Source organism: Ranitomeya imitator, chromosome 3, assembly GCF_032444005.1.
Source record: "Ranitomeya imitator isolate aRanImi1 chromosome 3, aRanImi1.pri, whole genome shotgun sequence".
NCBI classification, from domain to species: domain Eukaryota; kingdom Metazoa; phylum Chordata; class Amphibia; order Anura; family Dendrobatidae; genus Ranitomeya; species Ranitomeya imitator.
The window spans coordinates 464,905,648-464,932,045 of record NC_091284.1 but is presented as its reverse complement, the minus strand read 5'-3'; the positions used below and the strand labels follow the sequence as shown (position 1 = coordinate 464,932,045).

The 26,398-nt window shown below is 40.5% G+C and overlaps 1 protein-coding gene across 1 annotated transcript in view; it reads right to left on the bottom strand.

Moving 5' to 3' along the window:
• The window catches only part of CASTOR2 (cytosolic arginine sensor for mTORC1 subunit 2), a 288,254-nt gene that overhangs the window by 121,675 nt on the left and 140,181 nt on the right, over positions 1-26,398 (bottom strand). The window contains exon 2 of the mRNA XM_069757439.1: positions 20,324-20,394. Coding sequence (XP_069613540.1) covers positions 20,324-20,394 — 71 coding nt within the window. The remainder of the gene's footprint in view (positions 1-20,323; positions 20,395-26,398) is intronic.

The window sequence follows — 26,398 nt, the reverse complement described above, 5'->3', positions numbered from 1 at the left end:
ATGTTTTTATTTATGTTAGAAGCATTAAAAGGGTTTGCCCATGTTTGTAATGAGTCTGCATAGAAATGACAGAAAAACGACTGGCACATCCAAACTAGTGTGAATGGGTGCATACCAGGAGCAGCTACCTCTATATACAATATACAAAAAAAGTTGCACTCTATCGTGCCAAAACACGTCAAATATGAAATACATGAAATATGAATAGCAAAATGGCTATTTTGCTATTCATATTTCATGTATTTCATATTTGACGTGTTTTGGCACGATAGACTGCAACCTTTTTTTGTATATTGTAATGAGCCTGCAGTCATTCTATGTGACTGAACACTTCTGGATTCTCACAACGAGCACTGCACGCCATCAAGAATCTCTGGTGCCGGTGGAGAAAGTGTGAGGTCACGAAAGCTCAAGTATGTGAATTGCGTACATGTGATCACGTGCTGACTAGACATGAGTGGCCTCGCTCAATGAAAATTAATTGAGACAGGCCAGACACGTCTAGTTGGAAGGTGGCAAGTAGTATAGAAATCACATACTTTTTCTCACATGACCATCCACTCTTGCCACCAGCAAGGGAGGATCTTAAAAATGTGCCGTGCATGTGCTGTGAGAATTCAGAAGTCTGCAGTCGCATAGAGTAACTGCAGACTTTCATCTCAAACCTCGACAAGCAGTTTAATTATAAATTGAAGCACGGTAGCATGGCAATCCTAACAGCATGCAATATACTCACTGTCAAGATTCAACTCTGGTTGCTAATTGCAGCAGTCACCATATGGCCACTTCACTCGTATGCGATTTTCATACTTACGGTGACGTGACAACTAGCTTCTTTTCCTACTTCTGTCAGTTTTTCACTTAACATTGAGAGAATTAGGAAGAGCAGCTTGTTGGCATGTGACCAAGTGTGCAAATCACATATGAATGGTCACATGACGAGTCGACTACTCCAACCCATTTAGAGACAACAAACTGAATTCTTGCCCCGGGTGCTGGGAAACCTAGATACGCCTTTGCCTATACTGCAGCAGTGCACAACATTTTCTGGTCCGGGGACCATATTATCATATTGAATGACTTCCAATGTCTGCAGTAAAACTTATAGGTATTCATTTTAAGAGGTTTATGGCACAATATCAAAATGTATGTGTCATAAATATCTAAGAATCTATTCCAAAACCAGAACTTCAACATATCTAGAGAATACTGGTGCTCGGTTCTCCCAATCAGCACTCAATTATGGAGGAGAAAGACCCTGCACTTGTAACTCTCTCCATTGAAAACTATGGCAGCTGAAGTAACTAGCTGCATTTCACAATACCTTTAAAAGAGAATAGCGAGATCTCCACATATAGACAGGAAGCACTATAACTCACATATACCTGTCCAGAATGCTAAACAGAGTCAAGAAACCATTGTCTCTTGATGTCTGGGAGGTCTAGGTATGGTCACACAGTGCTCCATTAGTGCTTGCCCATACATGCTCCTTAGCAATGTGCTTTTTTTTCTTCTGGTACGGAAACTAATGTATACAGAAGGTTGGGAGCCGCATTGCATGTTGCCCCCAGGTTGTGCTCTTCTGCTCTACTGCATGTACCACTGTTTGCTGTTTATTATGTTTTCATTTATTTTATTTTTCGGGGATATTACTGATTCATTGAACAAATATTTTTTAAAAAAACAGTCCCAAATAGTCTTCCATCGGTCTCTAGTGTCTTGTGTAGAGGTTTTTGTTAATTGAAAATGTCAATTGAAAATTACTGCATTTTAATTACAATTTTTGGTTAAAAAGTTATCATCTATCTAAAAGCAAGTAATCCCTTATCTTTTAGATGAGGAATTACTTGCTGATCTCTGGGGGTCCAAAATCTGGGATCTCTAGCAATCCCAAGAATGGACTCTGCACCTCCATCAGGAATGGGCAAAGGTGCACACAATCATGCTCTCAGATGGTGCAAGTTATGGTCAGAGCTTACCTCCTGTTTTCCTTGCACAATAACCTCCATATAATTCATAGAGAAACCTCACAACATTATCTCATAGTAGTCGAGTTACATCTGATGCAGAGCAATGATGTGCAAATAAATCACAACCTTAGATCATAAGTGGACTGAGAATGGTCTGACCTATGGTCCATAGAGGTACTGTTTTGGAGAGTTTTTTAATGTAACAAGTAACTATCCATTTATCCCATATATATTAAAGTGTTGTTTTAATTGCAAATAGTTTAATGGGAACTCTGAGACCCCTCTGATCACTAGACCCTCCGCCCACCAACCCTATCTCCCAATTAAGAGTGCAGATCAGGCAAGTGGTGCACAATCAAAAGAAAATATATTGTATGAAGGACCTGAAACTCCACTCAACTGCTTGCAACTAAAAGGGCATTAAAATAAAAAAAAAAGAAAAAGTGATGAAGGTTTAGATACTCTAAAGAATTAACTAATTTTTTTGTGACTTGCCTGGCATAGCAAAAACTAGGAGTACAACAAAAATAGAAATTTCTGTGATATAAGATCATTTTGAGTCAGAGTATCATCAGCGTCTCAGCTTTTACTATCAGTGTTTAATTAGTCATTTTCACTGCTGAAAAAAAAATTCAATTAATAAATAATTTGCAAAGCCTCCCCGATAAATTACAATGTTAATCGCGGACTGCACACTGATGCTATTCGTGTGGTCCAAAATTTTCACAGACTTCTATGGTTAATTTTGATTCGTGACTTAGATCGAAAACTTCTCAAGGAAATGCCAAAAGTTTAAGAGATAATCAATGCAACACTGTTCTGTATATTATTTTCTCACCTCCCAAGAAATTAATGACAACAGTAGGGCTATCCATACCACCCACACTTCAGAGAAGAGGCTAACACCTATGGAAAATTACCATTAAACACATTTTGTTATTCCATTTACAATGACACGGTTTACTAATTATTTATTTAATAAGTAGTTGTGAAAGTTATAATCAAGGTGAGTCCTGCTTTTACCATTCAACGTCTACGTAATTATATGCGACAGGTAATATGAAGCTGGAAGTGACAACATAACCGACAAGTTACAAACCTTGGGAAGGATTTCTGCTTTTTGTTATTTTCATCTGATAACTGTAATAAATCTGTAGTCTCATGGTCAAAGTGCTAAATGGGGGTGAATGGCAACTACTGCCACTGCAGCACTTCTTATTTGAATAAACCACCATCAAGTCTAGAAAACTTTACGCTTATATATTTTAACCAACCTGTATAACTGAACTTCTATACCTTAAACCCATCGTTCAATAGAGACGAAAACTTGCTTCTTAAAAGCTGAGGTCTATCCTTTTTTAGGGTAGGGTCACATGACCAGATTTTCTTCTATCCGAGAGAATTGGGTTGATTGTACTGTGATAAGATTTTCTCGGATGAGGAGAAATTTCTCCATCTTGTCCGTCTGTGAATATCAGACCACACTCGGATGTAATCGGAGTGAGGTCCAATTTTCTCAACTCATTCAATGACTTGCATGGCCAAATGTGATCTAAATATTGGATGTAATTCATGTAATTCATGCATGCTGCAATTTTCCCTTAGACAAAAATCGGGATTTGCACAGCTCATAGAATAACACCGGTCCGAGTGCGATCCAATTTGGATCGAGTGGATCAGATTCGGACCAAAAATTCTGTCATCTGCTCGAGCCCTTACATTTAGTCTTTTGACATTTGTATCATATTTTGGCTAGGAAATAATAATAATAATAATCTTTATTTTTATATAGCGCTAACATATTCCGCAGCGCTTTACAGTTTGCACACATTATCACTGTCCCCGATGGGGCTCACAATCTAGATTCCCTATCAGTATGTCTTTGGAATGTGGGAGGAAACCGGAGTGCCCGGAGGAAACCCACGCAAACACGGAGAGAACATACAAACTCTTTGCAGATGTTGTCCTGGGTGGGATTAGAACCCAGGACCCCAGCGCTGCAAGGCTGCAGTGCTAACCACTGCGCCACCGTGCTGCCCACGAAAAGTTTTACAATGCATCCGCTGCCCATTGTGAGTTACGGGGAGGAGGGGGCGGAGTTTCGCCTGCGCATGCGCGGTCGAGAGTGGCGGACTCGACGCACAAAAAACGTTACATTGAACTTTTTTTTTGTGTGTTGTGGCCGCCAAAACACGATGCATCCGTCGCAAGACGGATGCGACGTGTGGCCATACGTCGCTAATGCAAGTCTATGGAGAAAAACGCATCCTGCGGGCAACTTTGCAGGATGCGTTTTTTCTCCAAAACAATGCATTGCGACATCCGCCACACGACGCCAGTGTAAAAGTAGCCTTACATAGCAAAAACTTGGTAACAGATTTCCCTTTAACACACTGACACTACAATACATACACATATACAGTGGGTAAAAAAGTATTTAGTCAGTCAGCAATAGTGCAAGTTCCACCACTTAAAAAGATGAGAGGCGTCTGTAATTTACATCATAGGTAGACCTCAACTATGGGAGACAAACTGAGAAAAAAAAATCCAGAAAATCACAGTCTGTTTTTTTAACATTTTATTTGCATATTATGGTGGAAAATAAGTATTTGGTCAGAAACAAAATTTAATCTCAATACTTTGTAATATATCCTTTGTTGGCAATGACAGAGGTCAAACGTTTTCTGTAAGTCTTCACAAGGTTGCCTCACACTGTTGTTGGTATGTTGGCCCATTCCTCCATGCAGATCTCCTCTAGAGCAGTGATGTTTTTGGCTTTTCGCTTGGCAACACGGACTTTCAACTCCCTCCAAAGGTTTTCTATAGGGTTGAGATCTGGAGACTGGCTAGGCCACTCCAGGACCTTGAAATGCTTCTTACGAAGCCACTCCTTCGTTGCCCTGGCGGTGTGCTTTGGATCATTGTCATGTTGAAAGACCCAGCCACGTTTCATCTTCAATGCCCTTGCTGATAGAAGGAGGTTTGCACTCAAAATCTCACGATACATGGCCCCATTCATTCTTTCATGTACCCGGATCAGTCGTCCTGGCCCCTTTGCAGAGAAACAGCCCCAAAGCATGATGTTTCCACCACCATGCTTTACAGTAGGTATGGTGTTTGATGGATGCAACTCAGTATTCTTTTTCCTCCAAACACAACAAGTTGTGTTTCTACCAAACAGTTCCAGTTTGGTTTCATCAGACCATAGGACATTCTCCCAAAACTCCTCTGGATCATCCAAATGCTCTCTAGCAAACTTCAGACGGGCCCGGACATGTACTGGCTTAAGCAGTGGGACACGTCTGGCACTGCAGGATCTGAGTCCATGGTGTTACTTATGGTAGGCCTTGTTACATTGGTCCCAGCTCTCTGCAGTTCATTCACTAGGTCCCCCCGCGTGGTTCTGGGATTTTTGCTCACCGTTCTTGTGATCATTCTGTCCCCACGGGGTGGGATTTTGCCTGGAGCCCCAGATCGAGGGAGATTATCAGTGGTCTTGTATGTCTTCCATTTTCTAATTATTGCTCCCATTGTTGATTTCTTCACTCCAAGCTGGTTGGCTATTGCAGATTCAGTCTTCCCAGCCTGGTGCAGGGCTACAATTTTGTTTCTGGTGTCCTTTGGCAGCTCTTTGGTCTTCACCATAGTGGAGTTTGGAGTCAGACTGTTTGAGGGTGTGCACAGGTGTCTTTTTATACTGATAACAAGTTTAAACAGGTGCCATTACTACAAAAAAAATGATAAAAAAAACAGACAATGTGATTTTCTGGATTTTTTTTTCTCAGTTTGTCTCCCATAGTTGAGGTCTACCTATGATGTAAATTACAGATGCCTCTCATCTTTTTAAGTGGTGGAACTTGCACTATTGCTGACTGACTAAATACTTTTTTGTCCCACTGTACATAAGTTTACGGAAAAATAAAGCTCATGGGAGGGCTTCTTTAAAAGGGGCTTCCTAACTCTTCCTGACATCATGTTGTATTATAATAGCCTATTCTTCTGTCTCGACTGGAAATAAGCTACGGTCAGCTATTTCTGTCACTGACTTATACCACTTAGTAGAGAAAAAGTAGGGCTAATAGCACTCACACAAAAGGGTGCTCGTTCTTTGTCCAGGGAACCAACCCGGATATATCAAATAGTCCAAAAGAAGATGAACAGCGCTCCAGCCGGGTGTCGTAGTATCAAAAGAAATCTTTATTGATCCATGTAGAAGCCTTCTACATGGATCAATAAAGATTTCTTTTGATACTACGACACCCGGCTGGAGCGCTGTTCATCTTCTTTTTGACTTATACCACTGTCTTCATCAAAAAGTCAAGTAGCAATGTGTATGGTTGGGTCTGAAGAGATAGTTGTCATATGACTGTTTAGCCACAGCTATCTATGGTGTAAGGCAACTTTAATGTCCTCAACTTGTGCATATTGGCGGTACTGGACGACAAAGCGGTATACATAGCCAGAAAAGTGGTTCACAGTTACAGGAGTTCTAAGTGACGGAAAGGAAAGAGTATGACGTTTTTTAAATACTTGTATGTACAGTGGGGAAAATAAGTATTTGAACTACAGATTTTGAAAGTTTTCACACCTACTAAGAATGGGTAGGTCTATAATTTTTATATCATGATTTTTACATAATTAGTTTGCATTTCTTGCATGAAATAACTATTTGATACAATAAAAAAACAGAACTTAATATTTGGTACAGAAACCTTTGTTTGCAATTTCAGAGGTCAGACATTTCCTGTAGTTCTTGACCAAGTTTGCACTCGCTGCAGCAGGGATTTTGGCCCACTGCTCCATACAGATCTTTTCCAGATCTTTCATGTTTCAAGGCTGTCATTGGGCAACAGCGAGTTTCAGTTCCCGCCAAAGATTTTCTATTGGGTTTAGGTCTGGATACTGGCTAGGCTGCTCCAGGATCATGAAATGCTTCTTACGGAGCCACTCCTTGCTGTGTGTTACGGGCCATTGTCATGCTCGAAGTCCCAGCCACGACCCATCTTCAATGCTCTTACTGAGGGAAGGAGGTTGTTGGCCAAAATCTCGCAATACATGACACTATCCATTCTCCCTACAATACAGTGCAGTGGTCCTATCCCCTTTGTTTCCCCATCATACTTCATGGTTGGGACAGAACTCTTGGTGTTAAACTCACCCTTCTACTTCATCCAAACATGGCGAGTGGCATTGATACCAAAAAGTTCTATTATGGTCTCTTCTGACCACATAACCTTCTCCCATGCCTCCTTTGGATCATCCAAATGGTCTGTGGCAAACTTCAAATGGTCCTGGACATGTGCTGGAGTGAACAGGGGGACCTTGCGTGCCCTGCAGGATTTTAATCCATGAGAGTGTAATGTGTTACTAACAGTAATGCATGAGACTGTAGTCCCTGCTGTCTTCAGGTCATTGACCAGGTCCTCCTGTGTAGTTCTGGGCCGATTCCTGACCTTTCTCAGAATCATCCTTACCCCATGTAGCCCCAGACAGAGGAAGATTGACAGTCATCTTGTCTTTCTTCCATTTTGGAATAATTATGCCAACAGTTGTTGCCTTCTCACCAAGCTGCTTGCCTTTTGTCCTGTAGCCCATCCAAGCATTGTGTAGGTCTACAAGGTCTGCGTGAGACAGAATTCTTGCTGACTGGTAGGTGATCAAATAGTTATTTCATGAAATACAATGCAATTTAATTATTTAAAAATCATACAATGTGATTTTCTTTTTTTATATACTCTGTCTCTCACAGTTGAAGTGTACCTACGATAAAAATTACAGACCTCTCCATTCTTTGCAGGTGGAAAAATCTGCAAAAATCGTCAGTGTATCAAATACTTATATCCCCCATTGTATTTATTCAATAAAGATTTGCTATTTTTTGTACTTCACGCTCTGAGGAGTACTTTCCTTTTTGTTTTTTACGGTCAGGAATTTGTAGTCCTCTACATTTTAAAATAATAAAGCATAAAGCTAACAGGCACTGGCATCTTCAGAACACATTCACTGTTTGCTAGAAATTTAAAAATTACCAAAAATAAAACAAAAAAAATCACCATTAGTAACTCTGCTTCATCTTCACCACAGGGAATTCCTACTTTAACATATAGGAACAGTGGAAATCTCATCCATAGGATAAGTTCATAATTACATTTTCTAAACTATCTTTTCTGGAACCCTTAAAAGATAAAGGTTAGAAAGCTAAAAATGGTTTCATGAATGTGGCCCAATGGATAAAAGTTTAGGCGGTTTAAGGCAGAACGTAGTCAAAGAGGGAAACCAAAGAGGGAATGTCCTGTATTAATTATTGACTATAAGCTTTAAACCAAATGTACATATGATTTTTAATTTCAAAGTCACAATGTGATATGCCAAAGATGAAAATCCAATGGCTGTCCAAATGGCTGCCTTCTGCGAACACATAAGAAGGTGACAATTTGGGTGACAATATATAAAACACAACTGCAGGATTATGATTTATGGCAATGTATGATGGCAAACAAGCAGACGTGACCCTTAAGAATTATTTGGGTTTTGAAGTATAAATAGCTCTTTTCTCCATAGACCTCTGAGCATTAACCACCAACACAACGGTTCAGAATAATAAAAAACAAAAAGGCCCTTTTCATGCAGAAAAACATGAAAGCTCTACATGATACATAAGTCCCAAGTGTTCAAGTAAGAGGAACACTTGGGACTTATGTATCATGCATACTAAAAACATGAAGCAGTTCAGGGACCTTCTGTATTTCATCCAAAAATCATAGGTAAGCTTATTTATTAGGGTTATTCATTTGAATCTCGCTTGAACTCAAGTCAAATGCTTTGCATTCTTCCCAAAAATGTCAAATGTCTGTTATGATGAAATCAGATGTGGCTTCTGCGTAAGTAGAACGATAGCAAGGCGATTACACATGGCAACTTTCACATTTATCAGAGTGCAAAATAATTAGAACATACAACTACACTACACCCTACATTATACTTTATGTAGTTTGAGACATTTTTGGTAACATTAAAGGGGTATCCCCATGTCAAAGTATTATTGCTAAAAAGATCTGTCTTGCAGAGTTGTGAATGGACAGACCCCCGTACATCTGACCCTCTGCATTCTCATTGGTCATTCTTAAGATAGGCAAGACCTGCAATTTGAGGACATTTATGGCTTATCCTGTGCCTACGAGAGAGTGTGTATCGCAAATCATTAATCAGCCTCAGAAATAGAAAGGCCAGACTAGACTTGGCAAAAAAAAAAAACATCTAAGGAAGCCAGCCCAGTTCTGGAAAAGCATTCTTTGGACAGATTAAACTAAGATCAACCTGTACCAGAATGTTGGGTAAAAGAAGGTTTTGAGAAGGCTTAGAATAGCTCACCACATCCTCTGTAAAACATGGTGGAGACAGTGTGATGGCATTGGGCATGCGTGGCTTCCAAAACTGCAAACGCAAGCCAAGAGTCATTTTTAAGGCGAAGAAGTTGATTTTTCTGCAATGGCACCAGATCTCAACCCCAGCAAGCATGCACATGCTTAGCAAGGTTGTCCACTTCTTTTATACTGATTGCATATCCTAAAGAGAAGCCATCAATGTCTGATTGGCTGGGTCCGGCATCTAGCATTCCCAACGATTAGCTGTTATTGGAGGTAGCAGCTGCAGGCCGGAAGCACTGACTTACGGAGCTGGCTGTCTTCTGGTATTGGGTTTAACAGGGTACTGCACATCTGCTTCCTATTGCATTGTGCAGTACCAAGCCTTGGACACTACCAGAAGACAGAGTAGCTCGGCATGCGAGTACTTCTGTCCGGCAGCTGCCAACACTGATAAGGCTAGGTTCACAATGCGCTAGGGGAGTCTGTCTAACAAACACGTTTTTAAGTAGTGAAAACGCAATGTAACGGACATTGTAACGCATCCATAGACTTGCATTGTATGACGCATCGTGACTCATGTCAAAATTGGCATGCGTTTGCCACATTCCGTTTTTTTATGACGGACCTTCGAACGCGGCTTGCAGCATTTTCGGGTCCGGTCAAGCTAACGCAAGAGTAACGGAAGCGTCAATTCTGCCATTGAAGGCTATTGCAAACGCAGCCAGACGCAAATCATACAAAATTTCCAAATAAAACCATACGTTTGAATTGCATTAATGAGGGTAGTCCATGTGGTCATGTGACAGGAAACACGATTTCAGCCATTTTTTCAGCCATAGGAGGAGAGACTCTGCAACACATTGTGAACACGCCAGCAGCACAGTGTGTGTCTTGCAAGCGATCAGAGGCAATGTAAGTACAATTCTATGTTATTATATATCTCTGTATACATCAGAATGACATAAACGCAGTCAAGTGCATTAACGCAAGCGTTAACGTGAAGCCATATTTTCAACAAATTTGGCTCATTTTTGTACAAGCGTTTAACGGATCCGTTAAACGGTATGTACTTAACGCAATGTGAACCTAGCCTAATAGTTGAATGGCGCGGGCGCCAGGTGTCGGACCTCAGCTGATCAGACACTGATGACCTTTCCCAAGGAGAGGTCATCAATGTAAAAATAGTGTACAACCTCTTTAAGACAAAACTTAAGGCAGAAAGACCCACAAACAAGCAACAACTGAAGTCAGCTGCAGTAAAGGCCTGGCAAAGCATCACAAATTAGGAAACACAGTATTTGGTGACATCCCTGGCTTCCAGACTTCAGGCAGTTATTTCCTGCAAAGGATTCTCTACAAAGTATTAAAAATGAACATTTTGTTTGTGATAAAATTAATTTTTTCTATTACTTTTAAGGCCCTGAAATAAGGAGGCTTTGCAGAAAAGTGGTTGCACTTCCTAAATATTTCACGGGATAATTTTGTTCAACTACTTGTATTAAACCTGAAAGTTTACACTTCAATTGCATCTCAGTTGTTTCATTTTAAATAAAAAGCACTTGCACACAGAGCAAAGATTTGGGCTCTGTGACTATCCAAATATTTCTGGACCTAACTGAATAAATTTTACCCACACATACTGTATATATAGTATATTGGTCTACATCTTGGCATACATAATCATGCACATTCATACAGGAGTGCTGGCATTCTTCCTAAAAGCAAAGCTTATCATCAGAAAATCATCTATTGCTTAAATCGGGATTATGTGTTGCATGTATTTTTTGGTAATGTTTTTTTTCCCTCATATCATGATCTTTATTAAAAAATAAATCTTTCCTTTTGGCCATTCTGCAGCTTTCTATGAAGCTCAGCCTGCTCTTGGGACACATGTACGTGATTTTACATCAAGGGGTTCACGAATTTCTTTTTTTCCATGGTGGGCTTGCCCGTGACTCAAATTCAGAACCTGTGACATGGAAATCTAAAACATTAACAGTGAGCCACAGATATTTTTGTCTACCTAAAAATCTAAATGTTCTTCTTTTTCTTTGCTGTACTGTTGTATCAATACAGAGATACATAGCCATATACCAGTACATGTGTACATTATGGGTAAAATGAAGCTGAAAAAATAAAGCCCAGGGATTTTTTTCCCTCTTAAGGTTACTAAAATTAATAATCATATTTTTATAATTTACCGTACTTTTCTTCTCTTCATAAACCAGTAAGTAACAAGGTCATATATGCTGCTATCCCTGTTATTGCAACAACCCAAACAATACAGAAAACATTATAGAGAATGGTAAATGGTGTAAAAAAACGGGTCAACTATTTACTTTTTCCCAATTTAAACTATCTACTATATAACTGTCTAAGGGTCACTTCCGTCTGTCTTTCTTTCTTTCTGTCACGGTTATTCATTCGCTCCGCGCGACGCCCCGGTGACCGCTGCATGCATTGCGGTCTTGCGAGATGACGACGTACGGTCTCGCGAGACCGCTATGTCATCATCTCGCAAGACCGCAATGCAATCTTCAGACCGGAGTGCGCGACAAGCATCGGGAACCGGCTGCTTCGATCCTGAGGCTCCAGGAGGTGAGTATGTAACTATTTTTTATTTTAATTCTTTTTTTTTTTTTTTTTCTTTTTAACAGGGATATGGTGCATACTACGTGACTGTGCTGTATACTACGTGACTGGGCAATATACTACATCGCTCTGTGCTGTATACTGCGTGGCTCTGTGCTGTATACTACGTAGCTGGGCAATATACTACGTGGCTCTGTGCTATATACTACGTGACTGGGCAATATACTACGTGGCCCTGTGCTGTATACTACGTGACTCTGTGCTGTATACTACGTGACTCTGCTGTATACTACGTGGCTCTGTGCTGTATACTACGTGGCTCTGTGTTGTATACTACGTGGCTCTGTGCTGTATACTACGTGGCTCTGTGCTATATACTACGTGGCTGGACAATATACTACGTGGCTGGGCAATATACTACGTGGCTCTGTGCTGTATACTACACGACTGTGCTGTATACTGTGGCTCTGTGCTGTATACTATGTGACTCTGTGCTGTATACTACGTCGCTCTGTGCTGTATACTATGTGGCTGGGCAATATACTATGTGGCTCTGCTGTATACTATGTGGCTCTGTGCTGTATACTACGTCGCTGTGCAATATACTACGTGGCTGGGCAATATACTACGTGGCTCTGTGCTGTATACTACGTGGCTCTGTGCTGTATACTACGTGGCTCTGTGCTGCATACTACGTGGCTCTGCGCTGCATACTACGTGGCTCTGTGCTGTATACTACGTCGCTGGGCAATATACTATGTGGCTTTGTGCTGTATAATACGTGGATCTGTGCTGTATACTACGTGGCTGGGCAATATACTATGTGGCTCTGTGCTGTATACTACGTGACTCTGCTGTATACTACGTGGCTGGGCAATATACTATGTGGCTGGCGAATATACTATGTGACTGGGCAAGCTGGACAATATACTACGTAGCTGGGCAATATACTATGTGGCTGGGCAAGCAGGGCAATATACTACGTAGCTGGGCAATATACTATATGACTGGGCAAGCAGGGCAATATACTACGTAGCTGGGCAATATACTGTGTGACTGGGCAATATACTACGTGAACTACGTGGCTGGGCAATATACTACGTGGCTGGGCAATATACTATGTGACTGGGCAAGCTGGGCAATATACTATGTGACTGGGCAATATACTACGTGAACTACGTGGCTTGGCAATATACTACGTGGCTGGGCAATATACTACGTGGCTGGGCAATATACTATGTGACTGGGCAAGCTGGGCAATATACTATGTGACTGGGCAATATACTACGTGAACTACGTGGCTTGGCAATATACTACGTGGCTGGGCAATATACTACGTGACTGGGCAATATACTATGTGGCTGGGCAATATACTATGTGGCTGGGCAATATACTACGTGAACTACATGGCTGGGCAATATACTACGTGGCTGGGCAATATACTACGTGGCTGGGCAATATACTACGTGGCTGGGCAATATACTACGTGGCTGGGCAATATACTACGTGGCTGGGCAATATACTATGTGGACATACATATTCTAGAATACCCGATGCGTTAGAATCGGGCCACCATCTAGTCTATATATATATAATTGTCTAAGGTCCACTTCCGTCTTTCTGTCGCGGAAGTCCCAGGTAGCTGATTAGTCGCGGCCAGCTGGCCGCGACCAATTAGCGACAGGCACAGTCCGGCCGCAAATTGGCCCACCAACTTTTTACTATTGATGCTGCCTATGCAGCATCAATAGTAAAAACCTTTTAATGTTAAAAATAATAATAAAAAAAAAATCATTATATTCTCACCTTCCGGCGCCTTTCCGGCTCCTCACGACGCTCCGGTCCCAAGAATGCATTTTGGTAATGACCGGAGATGACGTAGCGGTCTCACGAGATGATGACTTGGCGGTCTCGCGAGAGACTGCTACATCATCACGGGTTATTGCTGCAATCCATTCTTGGGACCGATGCGTCGCTAGGAGCATCGGTAAACGCCTGGGCTGGATCCGGGGGCCGCTGGAAGGTGAGTATATAACCATTTTTTATTTTAAGTCTTTTTTTTAACAGGGATATGGTGCCCACATTGCTATATACTACGTGGGCTGTGTTATATATTGCATGGGCTGTGTTATATACTGCGTGGGCTGTGTTATATACTACGTCTCTGTGCTATATACTATGTGGGCTGTGTTATATAGTACGTGGGCTGTGCTATATAGTTTGTGACTGGGCAATATACTGCGTGGCGGAGCAATATACTGCGTGGCTGGGCAATATACTGCGTGGGCTGTGTTATATACTGAGTGGGCTGTGCTATATACTGCGTGGGCTGTGCTATATACTGCGTGGGCTGTGCTATATACTGCGTGGGCTGTGCTATATACTAAGTGGCTGTGCTATATACTGCGTGGGCTGTGCTATATGCTACATGGGCTGTGCTATATACTACTATACATATTCTAGAATACCTTATGCGTTAGAATCGGGCCACCATCTAGTAACAAATAAATGTAAAGCCTATATTTGTATATGCGCGATGATGCCTATAAAAGCTGGTACAGCTCTTCTCACAAAAAGCAAGACTTCAATAATGAAAAAAAATGTTCTAGCAATAAATGTGGGAAGGTGAAAATAAAAAAATATTTTTGGTGTCTGAACTGAAATGCATTATAAAAATGTTCATGTGTATATGCATCTTCAGATATTATATACTATATTTTACATCTACTATCAACATGTTCATGTTTTTGCATAAACAGGTAACTAATGAGGGGGGAAGACATAATCTGCACAGGGGCCCTTCACTGTCAGTGTCCACCCTAAATAGAAATTTGCTGACTATTGTTATAGTTTCATAAATTGGGGTGGTCCCCAAAACTTATAGGGAAGGGGGGGGAATCAACATTCCATAAGAAAATATAACAAAACATTCAATAATATTTCTGCATATATTGGCAAAATTGTACGTTCTTTCACATAATTTTTCTTTATAGCTTGCTAGCAGCACAAGCTGATTATTATACTCATTTTTTATTTGCTGCAAGAGATTTGCTACAGCGACTATAGCGGACAGCCGCATGCAAATGTGTGTGAAAATATATTGCAATGCGAACTGTATATATACACTAAATATAAACATATAGATATTTACTATATGTACTACTGTGCAAATGTTTTATGTAGTGCGGAAAAATGCCACTAAAAAACCTCAAACAGAATGAGCACTTCAAGAATAGTTGATTCTTATTTACAAAATGAAAAATTGTTTATTATGTTTGCTTATAGAGCACTAACATATTCTATAGACATTATCAAAATTGACCCCATTGGGGCTCATAATCTAAATTCCCTATCAGTATGTCTTTGGAGTGTGGAAGGAAACCAAAGAACCCAAAGGAAACTCAAACAAACATGGGAAGAACATATAAACTTCTTGCAGATGTTGTCCTTGGTGGATTTAAACTCAGGATCCCAGTGTGGCATATCTACGCTGCTATCCACCGAGCTACCATGCTGCCTATAAAAGAAAAATCTAAATCAAATCAAGATTTGGTGTAGCCACTCTTTCCCTTCAAAACACCATGAAAGCATCAATTTTTCTAGGTGCACTTGCACACAGATGGCTGAGAGGTTGTTCCAAACAATTTGGAGAACCAAGCACAGGTCTTCTGTGGATGTAGGCCTGTACAAATCTTTTTGTCTCATCATATAATCCCACACAGACTCCATGATGTCTTGATCAGGGCACTATGGGGGCTATATGATCACTTCCTTGTTCTTCTTTATAATTAAGATAGTTATTAATGACATTGGCCGTAAGTTTTGGGTTGTTGTCCTACTGTAGAATAAATTTGGAGCCAATCAGACGTCGCCTTGATGGTACTGCATGATGGATAAGTATCTGCCTGTTTTTCTCAGTATTATTATTATTATTATTCTCTTGACCGAATTCTCAACTGAAACCCAAACTTAGAAGGAAGTTATTTTATCACTGTCCAGCCCTTCAGCAAACAAACTGCCTGTATCAGCCAAATATTTCCAATTTTTGATTCATTAGTCCAAAGCAGCTGCTACCATTTTTTCTGCACCCAGTTCCTAATGTTTGCATGCATAGTTGAGTCGTTTGGCCTTGTTAAATGTATGCTTTTTGGCAGAAATTCTTCCTTCGACTCTGGCCAGACTTTGAAAATTTGATGGGTGAAGTTGTGTCTATGGTCTTCAACATTACCCATTTCTTCATGCTTCTTCAAAAGGAGTTTGAACAATACATATTGAAATCCCAATCTGCTTTAAAATTTACTGGGGGGAGACTTTGTTGATGCAGTATAACCACCCGTGTCTTGTTGCTGTACTCAGATTTGCAATGGTGTATGACCTGTGACAAAAATTCATTTTACAGAACTACAGCCCTTTGAAGTTGAGTTGGCTGTTCCCCCAGTGTTAAGCCTCCTACACAGATGTTCTTTTTTACATTTAATGTCTGTGTTTCAACTTTTATCTCAAAATGATCATTGTCACTAGTTTGCTACGGTACCTGGCAAAATCCCTGAGTTTGAGCAACATTACCTGGATGAACTGATGCTGATTTGAAGGCTAAAGTGGTCACAGCAAATATTGATTTGACGTATGGTAGATTTTTCAGTTAGTCATTTAATTTAGTGTGTTAAAAATAAATTACTGAACACCTTTACTTTTTAGAAGCACTGGTACTCTGCAGTATTTGTTCGCACACTTGCCTAAAACTTTTGCACAGTACTGTATATATTAATTATAATTTCATATGTTTGAGATTCAAGCACAGGGTCTATTTCCCTGAAAATATATGATGACAAATAATCATCAAAGGGATGAACTGTAAGTCACTCTCTTTAAAGGAAATGTCTAAGATTTACATTTTAACTCATGCAGTTTAAATTTTCAAACGTTCACATTCCATACATGAACTGTACTCTAACCCCCTTCACCCCCAACCTATTTTCACCTTCACGACCAGGCCAAATTTTACAATACTGACCAGTCTGACTTTATGTGGTAATACAATTGTGTGAAAAAGTGTTTGCCCCCTACCCGATTTCTTATTCTTTTGCATGTTTGTCATACTTAAATTTTCCAGATCAGCAATCAAATTTAAATATTAGATTTAGATAACATAAGTAAACACAGAATGCAGTTTTTAAACGAAGGTCTTTATTATTTAGGAAAAAAGAAACACAAACCTAGGGGGCCCTGTGTGAAAAAAGTGATTGCCCCCTCCTCTTTAAACTTAAATTAACTGTGGTTTATCGCATCTTTTGGAAGCAGAGTTCAAATTCCCTTACCAGATCCAGACCTGAATCTTGCCACACCTGTTCTCAATAAAGAAACTGCTAAATAGGACCTGCCTGACAAAGTGAAGTAGACCAAAAGGTCCTCCAAAGCTTGGCATCGTGCAGCGATCAAAACAAACTCTGGAACAAATAAGAAGCAAAGTAATTGAGAGCCATCAGTCTGAAAAAAGGTTATAAAGCCATTTCTAAAGCTTTGTGACTCCATCAAACCACAGTAAAATCCATTATCTACAAAAGTGAAAACATGGAACAGTGGTGAACTTTCCCAGAAGTGGCCGGCCAACCAAAATTACCCCAGGAATGTAGCGACGACTCATCCAAGAGGTAACAAAAGACCCCACAACAACAGCCAAACAACTGCAAGCCTCCCTTGCTTCAGTTAAAGGTCAGTATTCACGACTCCAGCATAAGAAAGACTGGGCAAAAATGGCCTGCATGGCAAAGTTCCAAGATGAAAACCACTATTGCGCAATAAGACGAAAAAGGCTCATCTCAGTTTAGCCAGAAAACAACTTGATGATCCCCAAGACTTTGGAAGAATACTCTGTGGACTGATGAGACAAACGTAAAACTTTTTGGAAGGTGTATGTCCCATAACATCTGGCGTAGAAGTAACAAAGCATTTCAGAAAAAGGAACATCATACCAACAGTAAAATATGGTGGTGATAGTGTGATTGTTTGCAGCCGTTTTGCCGCTTTAGGACCTGGAAAACTTGCTGTGGTAAATGGAACCACGAATTCGGTTGTCTACCAAAAAAACCCAAAGGAGAAGGTCCGGCCATCTGTTTTTGACCTCAAGTTGAAGCACACTTGAGTTATGCAGCAGGGGAGTGATCCAAAACACACCAGCAAGTCCACCTCTGAATGGCTTAAAAAAAAAAAAAAAGACTTTGGAGTGGTCTAGTCAAAGCCCTGACCTTAATCCGATTGAGATGCTGTGGCATGCCTTAAAAAGGGTAGTTCATTCTCGGACACCCTGCAATGCGGCCGAGTTACAACAATTCTTCAAAGATGAGTGGGCCAACAACTCCTCCAGAGCATTGTAAAACACAGATTGGCAGTTATCGCAAACGCTTGATTGCTTTTGATACTGCTAAAGGTGGCCCAACCAGTTAGGCTATCACATTTTACACACGGCTCTGTAGGGTTGGATTTCTTTTTCCCTTGATTACCTTCATAAAAAATGGATGTTGTGTTTGCTTGTGCTATCTTTGTATAATATTTAAATTTGTTTACTGATCTGAAACATTTAAATATAAAAAAAATGCAAAATAATAGGAAATCAGGAAGAGGGTAAACACTTTTCACACAACTAACTCTGGAACGCTTCAAAATTCCACAGATTCAGAGATTGCTATTTTCATGACATATTGTACTTCGTGATAGTAGTAAAACGTGTTCGATATGACTTTCAAACTTAATATTTATGCTCTTAAATAAACGTAACAAATTTCCCACATGTCTAATTTCCCTCAGCACAAGTTTTGAACCATAATTTTTTTTTTGTTAGGAAGTTAGAAGGGTTAAAAGTTGACCAGCGAATTCTCATTTCAACAACAAAATTTACAAAACCATTTTTTAGGGACCACCTCACATTTGAAGTGACTTTGGGGGGCCTATATGACAGAAAATGCCCAAAGGTGACACCATTCTAAAAACTGCACCCCTCAAGGTGCTCAAAGTCACATTCAAGAAGTTTGTTAACCCTTCAGGTATTTTACCAGAATTAATGCAATGTGGAAGGAGAAAATTAAAATTTTACTTTTTTCCCACAAACTTTTACATTAGTCCCAAATGTTTTATTTTCACAAGGGTAACAGGAGAAAATGGACCCCAACATTTGTTGTGCAATTTCTACTAAGTAAACCAATACCCCACATATAGGGGAAAACTGCTGTTTGGAAGCACAGCAGGGCTTGGAAGGAGCACCGTTTGACTTTTGAATGCAAAAATGGCTCAAATTGAGAACAGACGGCGCAGCATGGAAAAATTATAAAATGGACCATACAATTTGTTTTGCAATTTCTCCTGAGCACACAGATACCTCATATATGTTTGAAAAGTAATTTTGAGGCAGAGTGCAAAGCTCAAAAGGGAAGGAGCGCCATATTGGTGTTCATATTTTGCTAGAATGGTTTGAGGGTTCATTGGCAGAGCCCCTAATTTGCCAAAACAGCAGAACCCCCCCCCCCCCCCCCGATAAGTGACGTCATTTTACAAACTATACCTCGATGAATTCATCTAGGGGTGCAGTGAGCATTTCGACACCACGGGTGCTTCACATAATTTTATCCAATTGGGCGGTTTAGAAAAAATTAATATTTTTAACCACCAAAATGTAGTTTTATCCCCAGATTTTATATTTTCACAAGGGAAAATGGGTAAAAATGGCACCAAATTTTGTCACAATTTCTGCTGAACATGGAAATACCCCTTTGTGGCTGTACAGTACTGCTTAGCCACACGGCGTGATTTGATGATTTCATTATTCGGGTCAAGTCCAGGCAATTACAGCTATACCAAATTTATATTTTTTTATGTTAGGATGTTGTCACAAAATAAAAGACGCTTTTTTAGGCAAAAAAAAAAAAAAAAGATTTTGCATAATTTTGCATAGCCATATTTTGAGAGCTAGAATTTTTCCACATTTCTGCCGACAGAGTCATATGAGTCATATGAGGAATTCTTTTTTGTGGGAAAGGTTGATGTTTTGAATGGTACTGGTAATGGTATTTTTTATTGCCTTCTATTAAGATATTCGGGAACAATTACTAGCAGTTCAGGAATTTTTTTCATGCTGTTCTGCATGTGATAAAATTGATAAGGTAGCTTTATTATACGAGTCAGTAACGATTACAGCGATACCACATTTATATGATTTTTTTAAGTCTTTGCACTTTTGCACAAAAACTATTTTCTGGAAAAAAAATAATTATTTTTGCATTGCTTTATTCTTAGAGCTATAACTTCTTTTATTTTTCCACTGATGGAGCTGTACAGCAGTTTATTTTTTTGTGGGACAAGATGTCGTTTTAAGATATACCACTTTCATTTAAAAATCCATACCTAGAAAGCCTTCTTCATCCACGATAATAGTATAGTCTTCTGGAGTTTCAGTCAGACTGAAAAACTTGCACCTATAATGAGAAAAAGACAGACATTTAACAGTGAAGCCTAGATCCCTAGATATTACGGACTTCAACCAATTTTTTGTGCAGTAACCCTCAATGAGGTATCCAAAATTTTCATACTTCCCCCTTAAAGAGGACCTTTAACCATTACAAGGTAAAATACCACTCATAGCATATGTTAGACTGACCACATGATGAAAGAGTGGCTGCAGAGCTGAGATAAATTAGTTTTTATTTATTTTTTTAATGTCTCCTCGTTCGTACGATATCACCTTGTAAACTTTAGGTTATGATTTATGTTATAGTTTAACTGTGCGTTACCAGAGATTGGTCTCTGGAGGTATGTACTTTTTTCTCTGCATGTGGTTGACCAATCATAAACAGGCAGAAACACACAAGGGAAAAAGAACACTCCCTCCTCACTGATTTCTACAGCAATTGTGTAGAGATAAACCAAAGCCGAGTTATGGATTCTTACAAACCAGTCCAGATCTCCTCTTAGTCTCACAGTGTTGTCAGCTTTTACCCTCACTGTCATGAGATGAGATCTGGAAGTGTTAATAATGAGACAACTGAGCTTTGATGTATCTCTACACAGTTGCTGCAGAGATCAGTGAGAAGAGGATAGAGTGATCTTTTCTTCCTTGTATGATGCTGCCTACTTATAAGTCAATCTAAATTTTAATGGTCTATTTCGCCAAAAAGGAACTAAAAAATGATGTTTTACCTAGCTCTGGAGCCACTATTCCAGAATGTGGCCAGTTTAAAATGCTCAAACTGGTCAAAGGGTTAATCCCATCTTTGTAGATGATTTTTGTTGGTTAATCCTTATAAAAACAACTTTTGCAATTTACTGTTTATTAAATGTGGAGCCCCTTCTTGATATAGTAACAGTTTTCTATTGTTTACAGCTTATTGCCTAAAGGTACCGTCACACTAACCGACAACGATCCGGATCGCTGCAGCGTCGCTGTTTGGTCGCTGGAGAGCTGTCACACAGACAGCTCTCCAGCGACCAACTATGCCGGTAACCAGGGTAAACATCGGGTTACTAAGCGCAGGGCCGCGCTTAGTAACCCGATGTTTACCCTGGTTACCAGCGTAAAAAGTTTAAAAAACAAACAAACACTACATACTTACATTCCGCTGTCTGTCCCTCGGCGCTCTGCTTCTCTGCCCTGTGTAAGCACAGCGGCTGGAAAGCACAGCGGTGACATCATCACAGCACAGCAGGATTCTGATCGCTGCTGTGTATCAAACTGAACGATATCGCTAGCCAGGACGCTGCAACGTCACGGATCGCTAGCGATATCGTTTAGTATGACGGTACCTTTAGAGGCCATCTTGCAATCTTGTAAGCACAGCAATGAAGCTGGCTGGGTTTAAGAGATAACAGTGGGCTCCTGCAATCCCGCTAGCTTCAAAGCAGTGTTTACAAGTTTCAAAGATTATAAGCACAGTGCATGCTCAACCACTACGGTTAGGCAGCAGTTGTGGTCGGTCACCTAGGCAATGAGCTTCATACAAAAGAAAAAGGTGTTAATATCTCAAGAATGGCTAAAAAAAATGTTTACTTTTACAGAAAATTGCAAAAATGCTTGTTTTTACAATATCTAACAGTACCCATCTATAAAGATGTGAACAACCCTTTAAAAGGTATTTTACGTACTTTTGAAGCTGTCCCCCATCCACAGATTAAGGGATAACTTACTGATTGCTGAAGATCTGATTACTGGGCCCTCCACTGATCCCGAGACCTGGGCTTCATAAAGCATTCGGCCATCTCTGGCAGTCACATACAGAATGAATAGAGCAGAGGTTCATACGCTCAACATCCACTCCATGAACTCAGTACTAGGACCACCAGCATCCAGTATATTATCCCCTATATTATTGATAGAGTGGTATTTAAAGAACAAAGTAAAACCTATTTAAAATCTGACACATTGGCATAATATAGTGAATTAAGACCTGTGCAGTAGTATTATGTAGAATAAAATAAAAAAGCTACAATACTACCGCAATACATCACCAATCTGTGCTAGAAAAAAATATAGAGTTTCATAATATGTTATTACTCATATACTAGTGAATCAATGAGTAGGAAATACAGATTTATATACTGCATCTACAATATATTCCACAGCATTGTATAGGAAACGTACAGACCACCTATGCATTCTCTACATAGGTATAGGTGCACCTGTGACACATACCCATTACATTTAGTAAGTTAACTGTAGAACAAGCTTGCATTTTTAGATTATAAGATAAAAAGATACTTTTACAAAATCGGTTTAACTGGAATAGTCTTGGGGGAAAAAAAGAAAAATCATACAAGCCATAGCATTGTAGTCCCTGGGAACCCATAAAGCATCCCAGCCATATAACAGCATTAATTCCAACTAAGCAGTGATGTAACCATGGACCGCACAATGAAAAGTGGCAAGTCGAAATTTTGTGCAAAAGTTCAACATTCCGTAGCATTGAATACTTATAATAACACTAGATGGCAGCCCGATTCTAAAGAATCGGGAGTCTAGAATCCATATATACTTTATTTATTCAAATGTAAGAATAATACAATTAATAAATAATAGTAAGAAAGAACAAAAATAATAGGCAGTATATGGAGAAAACACCAAACAAAAGTTCAAAATTGGTGTGAAAATGTCACTGAACCACTTCACAACTAAATATATATAGTTTTGGTAAATGGTATTATCATTTTTTTGACGAAATTCGGCAGGAGCTTGAAGAGCAATGTCACTGGGCCCGCCTCCACGCAGTAGAAACTTGCTGTGAGGTAAAAATTCAAAAATCACACCAAAATGGCGGGCGGAGTGTGTCACAGTACGGCACGTTTCTGATTGGTCGCTCGCAGCAGGCGGCAACCAATCAGACACTGGACACTGTTGACGTCACTTATCTCCAGACATTAGCTCCGGACATTAGCTCCGGACATTAGCTCCGGACAAAGCCACGGAAGTTGGCACAAATTGCAGGAAGTAGTATTCTAGGCAATTATATATTAGATGCTCTAGTTATGGTATTTAATCTTCAAGCAGCTCCCTTTCCCTGGTAGGCCTGTAGCGTAGAAATGTTGGAAAACCTATGTCTGGTTTATATCTTGGCAGCTCACAGAATGTAGATGTATTATTAGATCAGACAAACATCATAGTGAACAAAAGCTTAACCCATGGCACAAGCCCCCCTCCAACCCCACACCTTATTAACACACGAATGCCAGCATCTCACTAATAGAAGTAGGAATGATGACTGCCACTTGCCTGCACCTCTCAATAATGCCTTAATCTACATTTTCGGTAATTAAGCCATTTAAAGGGAACCTGTCACCCCGTTTTTTGAGATTGAGATATAAATACTGTTAAATAGGGCCTGTGCTGTGCGTTACTATAGTGTATGTAGTGTACCCTGATTCCCCATGTATGCCGAGAAATACATTACCAAAGTCGGCGTTTTCGCCTGTCAATCAGGCTGGTCTGGTCAGGTGGGCGTGTTCACAGCGTTCTTTTCTTCCCCAGGTTTCCGTTGGTGGCGTAGTGGTGTGCGCATGTCCAAGGTCCGGATTCCCTGTGCCCACGTGAAGACACAGCGCGCGATCTGCGCTGTCATTCCTTTCATCGGTGCGGGCGGCCATCTTCCTGGGGCCGCGCGTGCGCAGATGTAGTGCTCTGCTGCACGGGGCTTCAGGAAAATGGCCGCGGGATGCCGCGCGTGCGCAGAAGAGATCGCGGCGGCCATTTTCCCAAAGCCGAGTTTGCATCTCGGCTTTGGGAAAATGGCCGCCGCGATCTCTTCTGCGCACGCGCGGCATCCCGCGGCCATTTTCCTGAAGCCCCGTGCAGCAGAGCACTACATCTGCGCACGCGCGGCCCCAGGAAGATGGCCGCCCGCACCGATGAAAGGAATGACAGCGCAGATCGCGCGCTGTGTCTTCACGTGGGCACAGGGAATCCGGACCTTGGACATGCGCACACCACTACGCCACCAACGGAAACCTGGGGAAGAAAAGAACGCTGTGAACACGCCCACCTGACCAGACCAGCCTGATTGACAGGCGAAAACGCCGACTTTGGTAATGTATTTCTCGGCATACATGGGGAATCAGGGTACACTACATACACCATAGTAACGCACAGCACAGGCCCTATTTAACAGTATTTATATCTCAATCTCAAAAAACGGGGGTGACAGGTTCCCTTTAAGCAGCAGCCTATCACAGCCAATTTATTCTTCAAGATGCAACAACATTGCCAAACACAAGCAGATTCCAAGGTGAGAGGAAGATGGTTATATATAGCAATGGAAACATGCTTTTCTTAGATGACAGGCCTCTAACACGAAAATAACACTTGGTCTATATGAAAAGGATATTAATATGATCCACAAATGTATATGTTCAGGCATTTCTGGACTTCAATGGAAACGATAATAAGACTTATATCAGCACAACTTCTCCCACTGAAAACATTCTCTAGACCACATTAACAAAACTACAGGTACAATAGTGTTAGAACTTAAAGGATTTATTCAGGACCTTTTTTTTTTTTACTATGGGCTTAAAAACTAACAGGTATGGAGTTGCTAACTACCTGCCTGTTCTACCCAGCGCAGGCACCGATCGGTCACTGACCGCTCCTGCCAGCGGTTAAGCAGCTCAACGTTAACAGAGTAGCTCTTCCTCTTCTGGGCTGCTCTGTCAACGTCATGCTGATTGAAAGATAGCTCCCCGCAGTTAGGCAGCGGGGAGCCGGCAGTCAATCAGCATGACGTCAGCAATTACACCCTGTCAACAAAGCTGAGCGGAAAAAACTGCTCTACTGAAGTGACATTAGTGGAAGACATTGAATCACCAGCAAGAGCAGTCTGTGCAGGAAGAGATTAGGGCTGGGCACAATAGGCAGGTAGGTAGCAACTACCTGCCTGTTTTATTTTTTTTTCTTGTTTTTAGTCCCATAGTAAAAGAAAAAGTCTTGGATAAACCCTTAAATCATCATTATTATCTACACCCATGCAGAATATTGGTTTGCCAGCATTGAAGAGCAGCTTTACATTTATGAACTGAACCTACTCCCACTCCACTTTCGTCACCAAACAGGAAACCAAAGACAAAGAACTTCTCACCTATTGCCGGATTTACAATCTTCTAATGGACGTATTTTAAAGACACAAAGTGTGTGGTTTATCACAGGACAGATTTTCTGCCCATTCTCTAGCTCTACCTCCAATGCAAATGTGAACCTGGCCTAAACCTACAACAACAGAGCCCGCATGCAGAACGTCTAGTAGTTTTCTCATATTACTCCTGATACATTACACATGAGGTCTACAATAAGAAAACAAATATAAGGCTATAAATGACATTTTATTGTGCAGACTTAACATATCAGAAGCATTAGGTACATTCTTCATAGAGATGACAGGGGTCCTAGAAACCAGGCCAGACTGCACATTTTAGCTAATCCAGTTTCTACTTGTTTCTTACAGTCACAACACAATCCTCTCCACTAACATTGAATATTGGGTCAATAAATGTAAAATGTAACCTGGAGAAGTGTGGTTTTAATATGCAGAACAAGGAAGAGATGAGAAGTTACTGTTCAGCATTTGTAATAATGAAAAAAATGAATTTTTTACAGGCTCTCAAACTAAATTGTAAAAACTCTGCTCGGCAAGCCAGTCTAATATGCATTCTGATGGCTAAATGGCCTGAATAACTCAGTGATGTGTTTTCATCCCCGGGAAGCTCCACATTATTAAATAGTCATGAACCTTGGTGAAAGATGCTGCTTTCTTTCAGAAGTATTCATGAAAATGTTTCAGAAACTACTTGGCCGGGTCAGATTGCATGACCGAGAGAACAGCGGTAGATCAAGCGTGACAGCCGCAGTGTCAGGATAAATCCTTCTGTGTTATGTCACATGGATTCATATTAATCTTATCCATTTGCAATGTTTTCTTATACACTGAAGAAAGACAGTAAAAA